At 51.3% G+C, this 16,558-nt stretch overlaps 1 protein-coding gene across 12 annotated transcripts in view; it reads right to left on the minus strand.

The window, feature by feature from the left end:
- LOC112646807 (BTG3 associated nuclear protein) overlaps positions 1-16,558 on the minus strand; it is a 104,902-nt gene that overhangs the window by 37,736 nt on the left and 50,608 nt on the right. For all 12 annotated transcript variants that reach the window (XM_025427071.3, XM_025427070.3, XM_025427069.3 and 9 more), the window contains one exon: positions 3,767-4,006. In XM_025427071.3, coding sequence (XP_025282856.1) covers positions 3,767-4,006 — 240 coding nt within the window. The remainder of the gene's footprint in view (positions 1-3,766; positions 4,007-16,558) is intronic.

Below are 16,558 nucleotides of genomic sequence, written 5' to 3' on the forward strand. Positions count from 1 at the left end.
GATAGGAGTCAAGGGGAGTGGGACACGGCCAGGGCCTACTGTATGCAGGGGGGGAGGCTGTTGGCCCCAAGTCTGCTCTCTCTGTACGAGTGAGGGGCAAGGGGGAACTGGCACGAAGTCACATGATTAATTCTCCAAAGTCCTGACTGAAACCCGGCCTGACTGCACTGCTCTACCCCAGGATGATGCCTTGGTGCACCCGCCCCCTGCTGCTGAGGGCTTGGGGGAGCCCAGGCTTCGGAGAACCCACAGGCAAGCGCCTGTGCAACCAGACCGGGTGCTCTGCTCTCCTGCCCATCTCGTCCCAGAGCTTCACCCAGGCCAACAGCCGCTCCCTGCTTCCAAACGAAGACGCCAAACCAGCACCTACTCTGAACATGACAGAGCTGGATGCTCAGGAATTCGCGTCCTGCCTGATGGCCTCTGTTGTTGAGGGTGCAGCAACCTGCACATGATAAGCTGCTGAGCGTCACCCACAGGCGCAGCCCTCACCAGATGTGCAGTGCTACAGGCCCCAACCCTCTGCTCTTCTGCTGGGAAGCGGTGGACATGGGGCACACATGGTGAACGGGCGTGCATGCTGCAGACCCAGAGCCACGGTTAGATGGCTAGTTCCAGGACACAGCTGCTACCTACCAACAGGACTCCTCGCCCACTCCCTCAGCAGTGGCCTTGGAGGAATGGAAGCTCAGTGAGGGCAGGCCCTGCCTCTTAGGGGACACTCCCTGTAGATGGTCCATCTCAATTCCAGTGATTTTCTTTTTAAAAGATACTTCATTCTTTACACATTACACATGAAAAAGAACAAATGTACATAGTCTGGGTCAGGAAGGACCCACAGGTTTCCCCTGCATGAAAGACACATGGCCAAGTTTGCCTGCTTACGGAAAGCAGCTATCCACAGCAGCCCTCCACCAGCCCCGGACAGCCTGATCCCCAGAACCCTTCTGTCCCCCCTGTTCTCCCACAAGAGGACACAGGTGGCCCATTCTCCTGCCATTGTGCTCACAGGGTCCTGCCACCTGGCTTCAATGCAAATGCAACCATTCTGCTGGTAAGTCAGAGGTTTATGAGAGTAAATTAGTCATCTGCTATATAGAAAGTGGGCCATCTTCCTCAGCATGCAGTGATAAAGCCGACCTTCTGAGTTTCTGTTTAGCCAAGCCTTGCTCATGTTTCCAGAATCCCTGGAATCCATCAGCACCCCTCTGCTTCCACTGCTGCAGACCTCGGCTGGACACCCTCATCAGTCTCCCAACATGGCCTAAGATGCCGCCATCCTTCTTCTGTCTCCCCAAAAGCCAGCCAGCCCAAGACCCTCCCTCCCCAGAGCTCGTTTACCAAAGCTACACTACCCACACAGCACGGTGGTACTGGTCACATGGACATGGACTCAGGAGCACTCCCATCCCACAGGAGGTCATGACCAGAGGCCTTCTAGGGGGACTCATACCTGCAGGGCATTACCTTCTGGGGTGGAGGGTTCAGCCCAGTTGGCATGGGTGCATGTGGTGCCATGATTGGTGAGCACAGCCAGCAACCCCCTGTTGCTGAGCACTGTCCCCCCAGGGGGACACGCCCTGAAGTCTGCAGAGCTAGGAGAAAACAGATGCTCCCTTGCTAAGCTGCTGCTATGTGGCAGCTACCAGGCAAGATGCTTACCTCATGCTTCCTGATACCCTGGGAAGGCGGCAGTGCTTCCCAGATGGTCATGATAAGCTCACAGGCAGGCCAACCTCTCTACACACAGGAAACAGGGCTGGCCCTTTTGGTCAGTTCAGCACATTCCCCCACACCACACAGTCTCTCTGGGCATGAGCATGTCGATCCCATCACCATGTGCTTCTGCTCATTGTCCCACACCACCTGGCTTCTCCACCCCTCTCCAGAACCTCTTCCAAGCTTCTAACAACCCACAAGTCACAGCCTGTACGCAGGGAGCCCATACTCCTTGACAGATGCTCTGAGGGACATCTCCAAATGAGAGGCAACCATGCTCCAGCTTCAGGTTCTGGGAGCTGTCAACTCCCCATGGGAAGAGCAGTCCACCCCCCAGAGGCCATCATGCCTACACAGCCTGGGCCTGGGCCTGGTCCAAGCCGCTCACGGAGCCTCCCCATTAGGGCTGCCTCTTCTAACCTCCCAAGCACACTGCCAGCCAGGGCTTTGGCCATTGACAAACACCGACCACACGTGGAGTCTACTGGGAATCGTGGACCAATCTCACTCATCTTCACAAACCTCCTGCATGAGGCACTATGGATCATGAAATCACACACCACCGCACAGCACCCTGTCAACACACAACCATGTGTTCTCGGGCTGCACGCACACCACGTGCCTCGTCACAGAACGGAGAGATGTGAGCGAGTGCACTGGAGGGTTCTGGTCAGCATCCTGCTCCAGAGCAGGGGCTGCCAGTTGGTAGCAGCCCACTACCTGCATTTAAGATAACGTTTTGTTCAAATACAAGCAGGTCTGTTTGTGTTTGGCCTGTGGCTGCTTCCAGAGCTAAGCAGTCACAAGAGACCCCAAGGCCCATGGAGCCTAACACATCCACTGCTGTGGCCCTCCTGCAATTCTCTGCTCATCCCTGAACCACTCTGGCCCCATCTGAGGAGCTGCCATCACCTGGCCACACGAACAGTCTCCCAGAAAAACAGACGAGGGGGCCCTGAGGGTCTGTGACAGACCTCCCCACCCCCCAGTGGTTCAGACAGGAGTGGGAGAAAGCCCAGGGCCAAGAGACAGGGAAACCAGGATAATGAGCCATTTTAGCGTGAGCAGGGAGCTAGATTCCATGTCTCAGACATAACCAGATGATTCAGCAGTCAGCAGGAAACCCTCAGTTTTAATCAAAAGTCTGTATAAGTGGCCATAGAGAAAAATACTCCCGCTAGTCTTACAATAACTGTGGAAAAGCCAGCCTGTTTCTCTGTGTTCCTAACAGGAGACTCGGGGATCACACTAGAGTTTCCGGTGACAAACACAGCTCTTTCCCAATGGGACAGCACCCTCTCTGCTCTGAGATGGTGAACTTGGGTGAACTCGTTCCCCCTGTGCCAGCTCAGACTTAAACTCGACATTCAAGCACAGTGGCTCTCCAGAATCCGTGTCTCACACCGGCTACCCAGCCCTTCCATTAGAAATCTCGGGTCTCCTAAGTCCACTGCTTCATTTCACGTTGGATCATAAGCCACAGCAATGTCTCCCAGAGTCAGGCAGGCTCGTGGAGTGGACAAGCCCAGGGCAGAGAGGCATGTGGGTGCTGCCGAGAAAGACATGGGTCACCTGCCCCCCCTTAAATGTCACCAACAGGAATATAGGGATTACTGATTTGAGGTGGGGCACTGTTCAGAGAGGAGGAACACCACGGAGGCTGTGAGGACATCAGGACCAGTACTATATGCTAGCTAGTCGGGGAGGTCAGCCCCTAACTACACAGCCCTCTCTCGAAGGAGGAAGCAGATGGCACCCTGCTTGTGCCACCGGGAAGCCCAGGAAAGGCCATGTTCAGTGGAGGGCAGGGAATACTCTGGCTCTGCTCCTCCCCGACCTCCAGAGAGGCCCAAGGACAGGTGGAGCCAGGGTCTGAAAGGCCCACGTCCCCATGTTTCCCACGGCAGGCACCAGCGCTATTTACTGAAGGGGATGCTCCACCCGGAGCCTCTGTGGCTAGCACCAAGGCCAGCAGGCCCTCCAACCCCAGAGCGTAGGCTCAGCCAGCCGTGGCCTGTGACCAGACACCCAGGAAGGCCACACTTACAGCGGATCCCATAGATGGTGAGGGGGTCGAGCTGCTTCTTGCCGTGCTTGCCCTGGCCAGAGAGGTTGGACACAGCCTGCACCTCCCGGTGGAACAGGTAGTCGAGCAGCGTCAGTGCCATCTTCTCAGCTGTGCGGCAGTTGGTGCTGATGTGGAGCATGTCGGAGGGGATGATGGCACAGCGCACCCGCATCTCGGGGTTGTTCTCGTCGCCCAGCCACGTGCCATTGGGGTAGTCCTCTGAAAGAGAGGAGACGCAATCTCATGTAAGTTCACAAGCCCAAGCGCCCTGAGCTCAGCTCAAATACGTTCAACACAGATCCTGCATGGTGGTTGCTGGTGAACAGCTCCCCCAATTTCCAAAGTGTGGCTGGGAGCACAGGAGGCGGCCCCCAGGGTCACAAAGGGCATGTGATGAACAGAAACTGGCACACCGTTCCAACGAGAGTCACCTTGGTTCCCACCGCCCACCCTTTAGAGACGGACAGCAGACTTGCTGCCACGTGGAAACGTCCTCTCGCCTCCCAGGCTGGCTCGCACGCCGCCCCCCCACCCCCGCCCCAGCTCAGTTCAGAGCAAACACAAGGCAGAGCGCCTGCCCTGGGGCCAGGCCGTGCCGGGGAGCCAGGCCTGCCCCCCACTCTTGCCAGTCTAACAGGAGGCCCCACAGCACCAGCCGCGCGTGCCACCCAGACCCACATGCTGGCCCGCAAGTCTGGAAGAGGTGACACCAGGCATGCACTCGCCTCGAACAACAGATTCTCCTCACATCTTGGCAGGGAAAGCACCACAAATAACCTAAGATAACTGTATTTGTTTTAGGTTTGCTGGCATCTGGCAGGGTGGTGAACAACAGCAGGCTGAGCCCTCTGGCGCCCGGGGCAGGGGATGGTTCCGATGGCCATTCTGGAGGCCCTGAGAGGCAGGACCGCCTCTCAAACCTACTCGCAACCCTGTCCCTCAGGCCTCTCCTCAGCAATGCTCTGAGAAGAAGCCTCAGGAAGGCCAGGCACATCCTAGCTGAGACGAAGGATGTTACTGGCACTGCCCCACACTGTGGAGGAGGCAGCTGGCAACTCAGCGGGACAGAGGGCTCCAGGTGTGGGCTGACCAGCCCATGCTCTCCTCCTTGCTGTGGAGTCCTTCCATGAGGATGGGGCGCTTCCTTGCCCAGCTTTGTGGATGCCCCCTGCCCCCCACTCCCTTCCCCTCTCTGGCCTCTCAGAGTGAACCGAGAAGTCTATCAATTTAAAGCACCTCTAACCTCCTCCTCAGAGCACTGTGATCTCCCTCCCTGTCTTGTGGAAACTTCATTCCCTGCCACACATGCTTTCCTGAACACGAAGGAGTGCACCATCTGTGCTTTTAAAATCTCAAAGGTACTACCTGCAGAATGAAACCCCCCGAGCCTTGCTTGATCACAGAAGCAGAGTCCCTAGGAGGAGCAGGGGTCCCAGGAAGAGCAGGGTCCCCAGGAGAGGTGGGGTTCCCAGGAAAGGCAGGGTCCCCAGGAGGAGCGGGGTCCCCTGGAGGAGCAGGGTCCCCAGGAGGAGCGGGGTCTCCTGGAGGAGTGGGATCTCCAGGAAGAGCAGGGTTCCCAGGGAGGAGCAGGGTCCCCTGGAGAGGAGGGGGGCCAGGAGGAGCGGGGTCCCCAGGAGGAGCGGGGTGCCCTGGAGGAGCAGGGCCCCAGAAGGACCAGGATCTGGTGCCTGGTGAGCTGCAGGTCTCCAGGACCTGGGTACCCAGGGTGCTGCATGCTCTGCTGGGACCTGACCTCTGACTCAGCAGACCTGACATCCTTAAATGTGTCTGGAAGCAGGTGATGCTCCACAGGGTGCCATGTGCTCCAGCTACTTCTAGCATCATTTATTCTTCCAGGTCCCCTCACACCCAGACTAGCTACCCCATCTAGCCGCCTAGTCTGATCTCTGGCCATTGCCCACAGGAGAGCACTTTGGGAGGAGGGCTCCAGAATCAGCAGATGGCAGAGCCACCCCCCGCCCCGCCAGCAATCGATTCCAGCCTCTCCTGTGCAAACTGAAAATCACTGCACACCCCAAACTCTGGCTTTCTCAAGGACGGTGTGAGATGCAAACACCCAGAGCTCAGCGTTCACGGTAGGGGGGAGGGGGATCCTCATCTTCTCAACTTTTAGCAAAGCCACAGCAATGATCATGAGACAGGCACAAGGCTGATGTAGGGAGAGATGGGGGCAGGCAGTGGGGAAAACCTCTCTACCAGGGCCATGCCGGCCACACATCCACTGGCACCTATCCAGCTCTCCGGAGGAAGTGAGGACACCATGAGGCAGAGACCAGGCTGGCAGCCAGTCCCTGGTTCCGAGCTAGACCCTTAGAGCAAAGGGGTTGGCTTTGCTAGACCATGGATTCCATCTCCCTGGAACAGCTTTCCAGCCATGGTAGTGACCCAGTCTATATGTGAAAGGGCTTCAAATACACACTAACTTAAAGGAGCCTCAACCTTTGGCAGAAGGAAACAAACCAAGAGAATCATCGATTCTGCCAGGAAACCTCGCAGCTTCCCAACCTCTTCTGACCCCAACACTGAAGCCAGTTAGGGTGTGAGCATGCCCCTGCATAAACAGGCCACCAGGGGAGAGAAGGGACGCTCATAGGGAGGGACAAAACCTCCCCTGGGCAGCTGGGATGCAAGAGGGACACCAGCTTTCTGTCAAGTGGCTGTTAGATCACGCCACAGCCAGGTCATCACCACTTCAGGATTTCTCATGAGCTTTGTTTCGAATGTCCTGATGTTTACATTCCAACCTCCACACACAGGAAGAAGTCCCCACAAAGGGCAGCCTACCCCGCCCTGCTTTGCCGAAGGCCTGGAGCAGAGCAAGTGGCCAGCCCAGCGGTGACTCACACACCCAGCCCCTCACGGGGAGCCCCTCCCAGCTGAGCTCCTGCATCACGAGATTTGCATGAACATCAGGCGAGCCTCAGCAACTCTGTCCAGAGGACCACGTCGCCATCGGGGCGGACCTGCAGCTGGAAGTACTGCTTAGCTGGGGTTGACACTAGGCTCCTGACTTTTCCTAAGGATGGAAAACAAAACACAAATCTGACTTCTGCAATTCAGAATAGGCCACAAGGAAGCAGTATCATTTCTGAGAAACATCAGTGTATGAGCACGTGCTCAGTAGATATGTGTTTCTGAACATCAATCAGCTACTATCACACGGTTAGTCTAGTCTACCCACAGAAAAACAAAACGGACAAGTAACCTAAGTACAGATGGGATGGGACTTGAAGGGGGCTGTCTCGAAGTTATATCTGGAATATCAAAAAAGCTGCAACTTCTCAGGCATTTATTGATTCACCTATAAATACTTACTGGCCAATTCTATCTATGCCTGGCACCGGGTCTAATGCTCAGGATGTAAACCCTCAGTAAACCCAGTCTTCACTACACCACACAGAGTGGAAAGATTTCCCTCCACCTGCAGCAATCAAGCCACAAAGCAAGTAGGGGAAATAGGAAGGACAGGGGAGTGACCTGGTGTATGCTGAGGACTGAAGGGTAGGGGATGTTCGGGGGGAGGGCAGTGACAGAGGACACACATGACTGCTGATGGGGCTACTCATCAGTCCATGAAGCACCAGGGCTCAGTTCAGGACCTGTGGTGTTGAAACCTTCCCACATTCCAACACTCACTGCTGATTTAACTGTAACTACGGTCGAACCAGAGGTCTGGTGGCTAGTGACACCAAGCAGCATCTCTGGACCTAAGTATTTGAACAGGAGGATCCATGTGAGCCTGCAGGGAGGGGTGGTGGCATCCTGAGCCACAGGGGTCCCAGGGCAACACTGCGCCTGCATTCCAAAAGTGTAAATGCGAGTATTTTCAAAGTGATTCCATAGGAAGGAATGAAAAAGTGATTTCATCTATGTGAAAGCAAAATACGATGTTAAATGAGTGAGAAAATTTACAAATGACAGTTAAACCTCATTTTTTCTCATGTCAAAAATAATCATCAGTAAGAGTGATCAGCAATGGGTAGGTCTGTATTCGCCATGGGTAGGTCTGTATTCGCCAATTGGTCTCTGCTAAGTGGTGCCGCAGAACAGGACATGGAAGGCACTACATGAACCCAGCACCTCTGCTGCAGCTGAAGGTGCTCCAACAGAAGCAGGAGAATGCGGGAGATCCCTCACCAAGTCAACAAAGGACACTGGCTTCAATGTCCAGCTAGGGCCCTGCTCCATGCTGACACCTGCCCATGGACAAAGGAGCCTGTCCTCCATGCCAAGCACAAAGAATATTCTGGAGGATGAAAGAGGTCAGTCTAGACCCCTATAGTAAGTATTATTTCAGGAGATGCTTTTCCCTCTCCCAAAAGTAAATGAGGCTGGGATCCCTGGGTGGTGCAGCGGTTGGGCGCCTGCCTTTGGCCTTTGGCCCAGGGCACGATCCTGGAGACCCAGGATCGAATCCCACGTCGGGCTCCCGGTGTATGGAGCCTGCTTTTCCCTCTGCCTATGTCTCTGCCTCTCTCTCTCTCTGTGTGTGACTATCATAAATAAATAAATTAAAAAATTTTTTAAAAAAGTAAATGAGGCTAAAACTTAACTTTCCTTATCCCCTGCTCCCTTATCACTCCTGAAAATAATAGTTTAAATTTCTCTGACAACACAGAATATGATCCAGAAACTTTATTCCAATCGAACATCTCAAACTTTTACAAGGCATTTTATGACCTGTTTATAACTTATTCGTCCCTAACTTCACTAGATGCCCTGTGAATGACAGGTGCATACTCATCTCTAAAGCGAGTAGTCAAACTAGGCAGACAAGGACTACACCCTGAGTAACACTGACCAACCACACAATGAAATATCCCCACCATGGAAGCATCCCTGTGGGAATGGGGACTGGGGCTCCACCACCACCATCACCACTATCCTCCAGGAGATGGGCAGCACCTCCATGACCCTGTGGCAAGAGGACAGGCCTCAGGTGCAGGTCCCTCACAGGTCATATTGGCTGACCCCTGGCTCAGCTCTGCTCCCCTTGGAAATACTCAGTTGTTTCTAACTCACTTCCAACTTGGGAGCAAGAAGCCAGGCTAGACTCTAGCTTCTCACCAGTGACAATGAATCACGTCTTTTAAATGGGAAAGATAATGAAAACACCTTCCCACATAAATATTTAAGAAATTCACCTCTTGACAATTCAAAAAAGGATATGTTTATTTTACTAAAATAGCCTGGTCAGTTTGGGCATCTGAAATAACAGAAATACTCCACTGGCCTTATTTAAAAACTACCAAATTATAAGAAAAATAAACTTACCTTCTATTCTAATTATTTAAACCTTCAATGAAATTAACTAGCACTTCTGAAAAACCTAATATAATAGTAAAAAAAAAAAAAACCTTCAGCAGTAACTTGAATGTTCTTCCCACTAAACACACACTTCAGTTCAAATATCTGTTCTGAGGTTCTACTTCAGCACCAGGAAGATGAAATGAGCAGAAAAAGAGCCCCAAGATGCAAGGGCGGCTGTGCGGCCACCATCGGCCAGGCTAAAGAGAGAAGGGCCAACTTCTCTGCATGAACCTCTCTTCCCAAACAGCATCAACGTGACCTACCCCGTGCCAGCACAGGGCTGGCTCCCTGCTGAGCTGCCTTGATCCAGAGGCGCCATGACTCACGGCACTGCTGCACGTACCTGTGTGTCACCTCGGAGCGGCATGGCAGGGGACAATCCAGCAGGTGAGCGGCCACTCCGAATGCCGTGAGGCTTTGCCCATGGTGATCCACCTGCCAGCACAGCATCCCACATGTCCGCAGCTCCCAAAGAGGGAAGGCCAGGGGTCTCAGCTCTACCCCCGGAGGCCCCACATGCTCACTGACAGCCGCCTGTCACAGTGGTGTCTGCTGGCTATTACTGAGACTCCACATACTCAGTTCTCCAGAGTCGTGAGAGGGGACACTACCCACAGGACAGAGACCAAACCAAAAGAAGGCAACACTTTGTGATTCACCCAGGGCCCCAAGATTGTTCAAAGACAGAGAACATGGTGCCAGCTCCCCAACACAGCAAACTTCCTGTCAACCTCATTCAAGGTCAGTTCCCTCCCATGTCCGGGCAAGTCTTCAAAGAACAGATTCGTGGTCAGGACTGGTGTCAGGCTGTATCCTCCATCTATATCAAAAATTCACTTTCATCTGGCTTTTGTACAGGACTGCCCAAACTGTTCATGAATTTCAAAAGCAGCATGCCACAGCAAATGGAAGAGATGGTCCCGGGCAGGAATGCCACCACAGGGTAAACCCACAGAGTTCACAGGGCAGGTGATGGCAGGCCAGTGCCAGCAGCCTTCAGGCTGCTCTGCTTCACACGAGTATCATGGCTCCGTGTTTCCGGGGACCGAACAAGGACTGACTGCACCTGAAATCATGAATTTCTTCCACCTGAGGCAGAAAATACCAAATGGGGGGGTGGAGGTGCTTGGGCAGCTTGGTCAATGAAGCACCCGGCTCTTGGTTTCAGCTCAGGTCATGACCTCAGGGTCAACACAGATTCTGCTTGGGATTCTCTCTCCCTCTACTTTCCCCCCATTGTGTGTATGCATGCATCCTCTCTCTCTCTCAAAAGAATAAAATCTTAAAAAAAAAAAAAAAAAAGAATTCTGCATGTAATACATGCAACAGTTGATCATTGTGCTACCTACAATTATCTGTTCCATAAAAAATCATGTGCCAGGATATTCCAGGATCCTGGAACCTATTTTTATGCAAAAATAAAGCACACTTGTCACAACTTGTCAGTTGTGGCCATCTGCTAGCTAAACTTCTATGAAGACCACATGCAGATGTTTCAAAAGCATCCTCATGTATCAGTGGATATTTAATGAACACTTGGCATGAGAAGAGGGTCGGGAAGATCTAAAGAGAAAGGTCTTAAATGGCATGAATGGCCGCAGGCCCAGAGGACAGCAGCGGGGGCCAGGTGGCCCCCAACGGGTTGTCCTTCCTTCAAAACCAGGGCTTTTACAATCACATGAAACAGAATTGGAGAATTTCCAAATCCATAAAATTGACATTCAACAAACTACAACAAATGACACAGATTCTGATTCAGAACTGGTACATCCTACCACTTTCTTTCAAAGTGCTTTTTCGGAATGGATTATTTCTGTTTTGTTGTTGTTGAGTGGAAAGTTTTATTTATTTATTTATTTATTTATTTATTTATTTATTTACTTACTTACTTACTTACTTACTTACTTATAAAGATTTTATTTATGTATTCATGAGAAACACACAGAGAAAGGCAGAGACATAGGTAGGGGGAGAAGCAGGCTCCCTTCAGGGAGCCCGATGTGGGACCTGATCCCAGGACCCAGGGATCACGACCTGAGCCAAAGGCAGATGCTCAACCACCGAGCCACCCAGGTGTCCCGAGTAGAAAGTTTTAAATCAATTTTATCATTACAAAATTTTTTACCAAGGACACTCAAAACTTTCTTAAGGTGAAAATATGATTCTACTCAACCATGCCTGAAGCAGTCTGCACCCAGCCGGCCACATGCTGAGCTTCCCATGGGAAGATCTACACCACAACCTCCCTGTGCCTCAAGCCCACCATCCCATCCTGCCCTGCACAACCCCCCATCCTTCTACATGTCTGAGGAGGGAAGGGGCCGCAGTTTAACTAATGTGCCCATTTCTCTGCCATCACAGCTTGGGAACAGGCCGAGAGCCTCCAGAGAGAAGGAAGCCTGGCACAGGCAACACCCCGACAAAGGCCTTATGAGGTGCTGGGCGGGACCTGTGCCCTCGGGGCTGAGGGAACAGAGGGGGCCTTCCCGCTACCAAGAGGGTGGCAACCTTGTCCTGCAGTGCGGCAAACGCACACCCTGTCACACACCCAAGCTGAAGTCCAACCGCTTCTGTATATTTAAAAAGGACCAAACAGAAAAAGCTACCTGGGAGCCTCTGCTCATTTCCCCTAATGCCCTCTGAGCTATGAGGCCACAGAACCCCGCTCCACCGTCCACTCCTGCTTTCAGAGGCTGCGAGGCCTGGTCAGAGTCACAGAAGCTACTTTAGGAAATGTGTGGGATCAGCAGTAATACATGGACCATAAGGTACTTAAGAGTTTCTTCCAAGCTGGTACAACTCCATGCCCAGGCCCATCACTGCACTGCCCTGCCCGCTCTACCCTCACCTAGAGGGTGCCAACCACTCCTCCAGAGGCTCCACTCTCACCTCTCCCCTGGCCCTCACTCCCCGCTGCATCCAACTCACCACGTCTCCCTGAACCAGAGAGTTCCAGGAGCAAACATCATCAGCTTCCGGAGTAGGGACTGATGCAGTATGGCGTTCTCCATGCCCTGTGGAGGGGGGACAGTGGGGACAAGGAGGCCCACAGGCTGGGGAGGGGAACCAGAGGCTCAGCTATGCTCATGGAGAACAGCCCTAGGAACGAGCTGACCAAGGCTTTCCAAAACATGCCCTCCCAACACTGGATCACACGTGACACAACTGGGCATGTTCTGATCGTGCCCATTATTCACGTGTGTCACCTGAAATGAGCACCAAGAACACTCCACCCTTAGATCAACCTAAACAACCAGACGGCCTGCCTTTCTGGAACTAGGCACAGTCAACTCTGTACCTGTAGCCCAAACAACCATGCTCATCTGGGAGTGATGTGACATCTGTAAGCTATAAACAGATTGATAATTTGGGGTTTTTAAATGGGCTACTCAAGGGGGTCGAGTTACATATAAGATAATAAGGAAAAGGGAAAAAAACAAACGGTCTTTGGTACTGAAGCCAACACTTTCCCCCACAACTCTAAGCACATTCCACAGAAACCACATGAGCACACACTGAGTGAGGGACAAGGCCACAGACCAGGGCCTGGTCACCTACTGAGCACAAGTCATCATGATCTCAATCGGGACTAGAGCACATCCTCCTGGGCATGAATGAGTGGGAACCATGGGGCACAGACAGGGTATCACAAATCAGTATCACATGCCACCCATTCTGGAACTCTGTGAGATGGGCCAAACAGCAGAGCCCTGCTGACCAGTCACACTCAAAGACCCACTGGCATTCTTCTTCCAGTCATCTTCACTAACTTGGTATTAACTGGTCACTAACCTGTCTGTGATCCCCCTCTTCTCAGGACCCCATTTATGTTCACCAATAAAATGTTTTTTAATGTCATGACAACATAAAGAATTTATGTCAGGGGCACCTGGGGGGCTCAGTCAGTTAAGCATCTGTCTTCAGCTAGGTCATGATCCTGGGGTCCTGGGATTGAGCCCCACATCGGGCTCCCTGCTCCGTGGGAAGTCTGCTTCTCCCTCTGTCTCACCCCCTCTCCCTGCTCCTGTTCCCTCTCACGCTCTAATAAATAAAATATATATAAAAAACAAAAAAAGAACACATGACATAATTTATCTGCATCTCAGGAATGTTTTCACCTTAGCCCATTATAACCTGACTTTCAAGGGGGACAAATTTCAATTCGGAAATCCAAAATATTTAGACTCTGATTTAGAAAAACAAAAAACAAAAAAACTGGTCCAGCACTGACTGGGTACCCTTGGAAAATAACTCTTACCTCACACAGTAGGATTACGTTTACCTGAGGGCAACCTTAGGAAATTTAACCTTTTTAAACATAAATCTAGCTACTGACACCATGGGAGGTCATGTTCATTTCTGACCCACAATTCTAGCACATTCTAATCACATTGCATCGACACTTGCAACTAAGGATCTGAGCAGACCTCAGAAAGAGCTAGCATTCTGTCTCTTTACTGAGGCCTCTCGTTCCTCTCCCAACAGAAGGGCAGAAGGAAATGGTTATTCAGAGGGATTTTCATCAACAATTAATTCACACTTTTGATTTTACTGAACTTGTAGTTTGTAAGGAATGTGGGCCTAATTTATGATTACATGTGCTGGGGAAAAATATCCTTGGGGAAAAACAGATTCATCAAAGTGTATAAAAGAGTCCCTTTATCTTTCTCACACTTAGTACTTTCCAAAGGCAGGAGTAAATGGACCAAACAGCCACAAGATGAGAGGAGCAAGAACCCAGGTGAGCGAGGTGCCCATGGCAGTTAGACTCCTCCCTCACTCTGAGGAGCTAGGAACATGGGCATCACATGATTTGGCCCGGGGTACCTGTGGCAGTGGGTCGAGCATCCACTTCTGGATTTCAGCTCAGGTCATGACCTTGGGGTCGAGTACCACCTTGGGCTTCAGGCTGGCTCGCTCAGCAGGGAGTTTGCTTCAAATCCTCGCTCAGTCTGCCTCTCCCCCGCCGCCCCCCACATGCTCACTTGCACTCTCTTAAGAAAAAAAAAGATATGGTGCCTTGGAGTAAATAATGGGCTCCAAATTGATATAAAACACACATCAATTCGTGTAAACCATTTGGAATTCTTAAGAAATAACCATTTTGAAACCTGTGGTTTTTTAGAACTGCAGCCACTTAAATACTGTTCTAAGAACAATCTGTCTAGTTGCAGCTCTGGGCCATTATCAGGAATTCAATGATTCCACAAACAAACGCCAAGCCCAGGGCCCTTCAGAGCTCTGCATGTGAACAGAGCTTCCCTAACATAAACTAGCTGACCTGACACTGTCTCCGGCTGAGCCATGCAGGTCTCAGGGAGGATGAGGCAGGGAAAGTGCTAATCCACCTCTCAGCACACTCGTCTATCTCAGAGGACTAAGCCCATGATGCCACTACAGGTCAACAGTAAATCTCATACAAGAGACACAAATGGATGAGCTTTTTTCCTCAATGTTTCCATACACGGCAACCACATGAAGAGGACCCTGTCCACCTCCATGTCCTTTCACCCTGACCATGGTGGTGGCTGGGGCAGCACTCCTCACAGCAGTCAAACTTCTGGGGGAGACCCTCCAAGGGCAGAGTCAGCAGGATGCACACAACACAGCATGCTTCCTCCTCGTGAGACAAACAGAATGGTCCTGAATTATGATCCCCCCAAAGTAAAATTCATCATCAGAGAAATTTCTCTAGCTTGCCCCAATCCTAACAACAGGCATTCTCCATCCATCATGCCCAATGGACACAGTCCGCTAGAAAGCAATGCTTTCCACAAAGTGCGTCAGCTCATCAAGAGCTCAGACTCAGATAAAAAAGAAAATCTGTATTTTGTCTCCCAGATGTTACTAACCTCAAAGCTGGACTCTTCTGTGTTCACTTAGCAGCATTCTGCAGTTTCCCCAAATGAAATATATCTTACATTAATCACATCACAGTAAGACACATAAAAAGCTGAAATATTTTGTTTTTATGATACTCACTGAGAAACTCACAGAACTACTGGGTGCTATGCTCCCTAACTGATGCAGTTTAAACCAAACAAACATGAAGCTTTGAGTGGCCAGCCAGACCTATGTGGGCATCTACCCAGAATCCACGTGCACAGACAGGAAGAACACGTAGTTACAGATGCCATCTCTACTATGGATGGTAAATCTCCATTAGCTGAGATTGATGGCATCCCTCTCTTCCTCAAACTTAATGTGTAAAAAAACTAAGTGATTCCCCTCCCAGGTGCCTACGAAGAGGAACAAAAACACATGTTCTCGCAAACTACCTAGATAGGCATTGTCATCACAGTTAAAAACTGGAAGCACTTCAAGTGTCCACTGACAAATGAACAGATGGGTGGACAAAATGTGGTGCATCCACATGATGGAGCAGGACCTGGCCACAGAAGGGATGGCGTGCTCTACACGGCTCCCCCGTGTGTGAAGCGCCTGCAACACATAATTCCGGGGATGGAGAGTGGACTGGTGAATACCAGGGAGAATGGCCAGTGACTGTAGCAGGGCCTCCTTCCTGACAGAAATGTTCTGGAATTAGCCTGGGCAATGGCTGCACAACCATGTGAATGTACTAAAAACCACTGAATTGGATGCTTATTTAAAATGGTCAACCTTATGGTATTTAAATTCGATCTCAGTTTCTATTTTTTAATTTAATTTTTTTTTAAGATTTTATTTATTTATTCATGAGAGAAACAGAGAAAGAGAGAGAGAGAGAGGGGGGCAGAGACACAGGCAGAGGGAGAAGCAGGCTCCATGCAGGGAGCCCGACGTGGGACTCGGTCCCGGGTCTCCAGGATCAGCCCCTGGGCTGAAGGCGGCGCTAAACCACAGAGCCACCCGGGCTGCCCTCGATCTAAGTTTTTAAAAAACGCTGTCCCTAAACCCTGATTCTCTCCTCACTCCTGCTGTGCTGTCCCAATCCTAGCAATTTATGTCAGAATTGAGCAAAACTTTGAGAAAAACACTGTCTTCAGTCTTTCAGATATGGTAACCTGTCTAACAGGAAAATCTTTGCTCAGTAAATCTACATCACTGCCTTTAGGAATCGATATTGTGCTTCTGGTAATAATCAACAACTCAGACATAAAACCAATAAACCTGACAAGTTTACTAGTAAATGAAACAAGAGGCTTTAGAAGTCAGTAACACAGCGCTAAACCATCAATCTGCCCTCTTCCCCATGCTATGAAAAGCCATGTGGGAAGCCGAGGTTGGCCCACAAAGGCAGGGCAAAGGTGCCAGGCAGCAGGGAGCCTCTGAGAGGCACATCAGGCCAGCAGCAGGGACCAGGGCCAGTCGAGAGCATACATCAGACCCTGGCAGGAGAGACGGGGGGACAGGAGCCCTGGTGTGGGTGAAAGAGGCTCACGTCCAGGCTCACATCCAGCCAGCAGAGCAGCTCCCTCTACATCTCGTGGAAGGTTGTAC

This window comes from Canis lupus, chromosome 5, assembly GCF_003254725.2.
Source record: "Canis lupus dingo isolate Sandy chromosome 5, ASM325472v2, whole genome shotgun sequence".
NCBI lineage: Eukaryota > Metazoa > Chordata > Mammalia > Carnivora > Canidae > Canis > Canis lupus.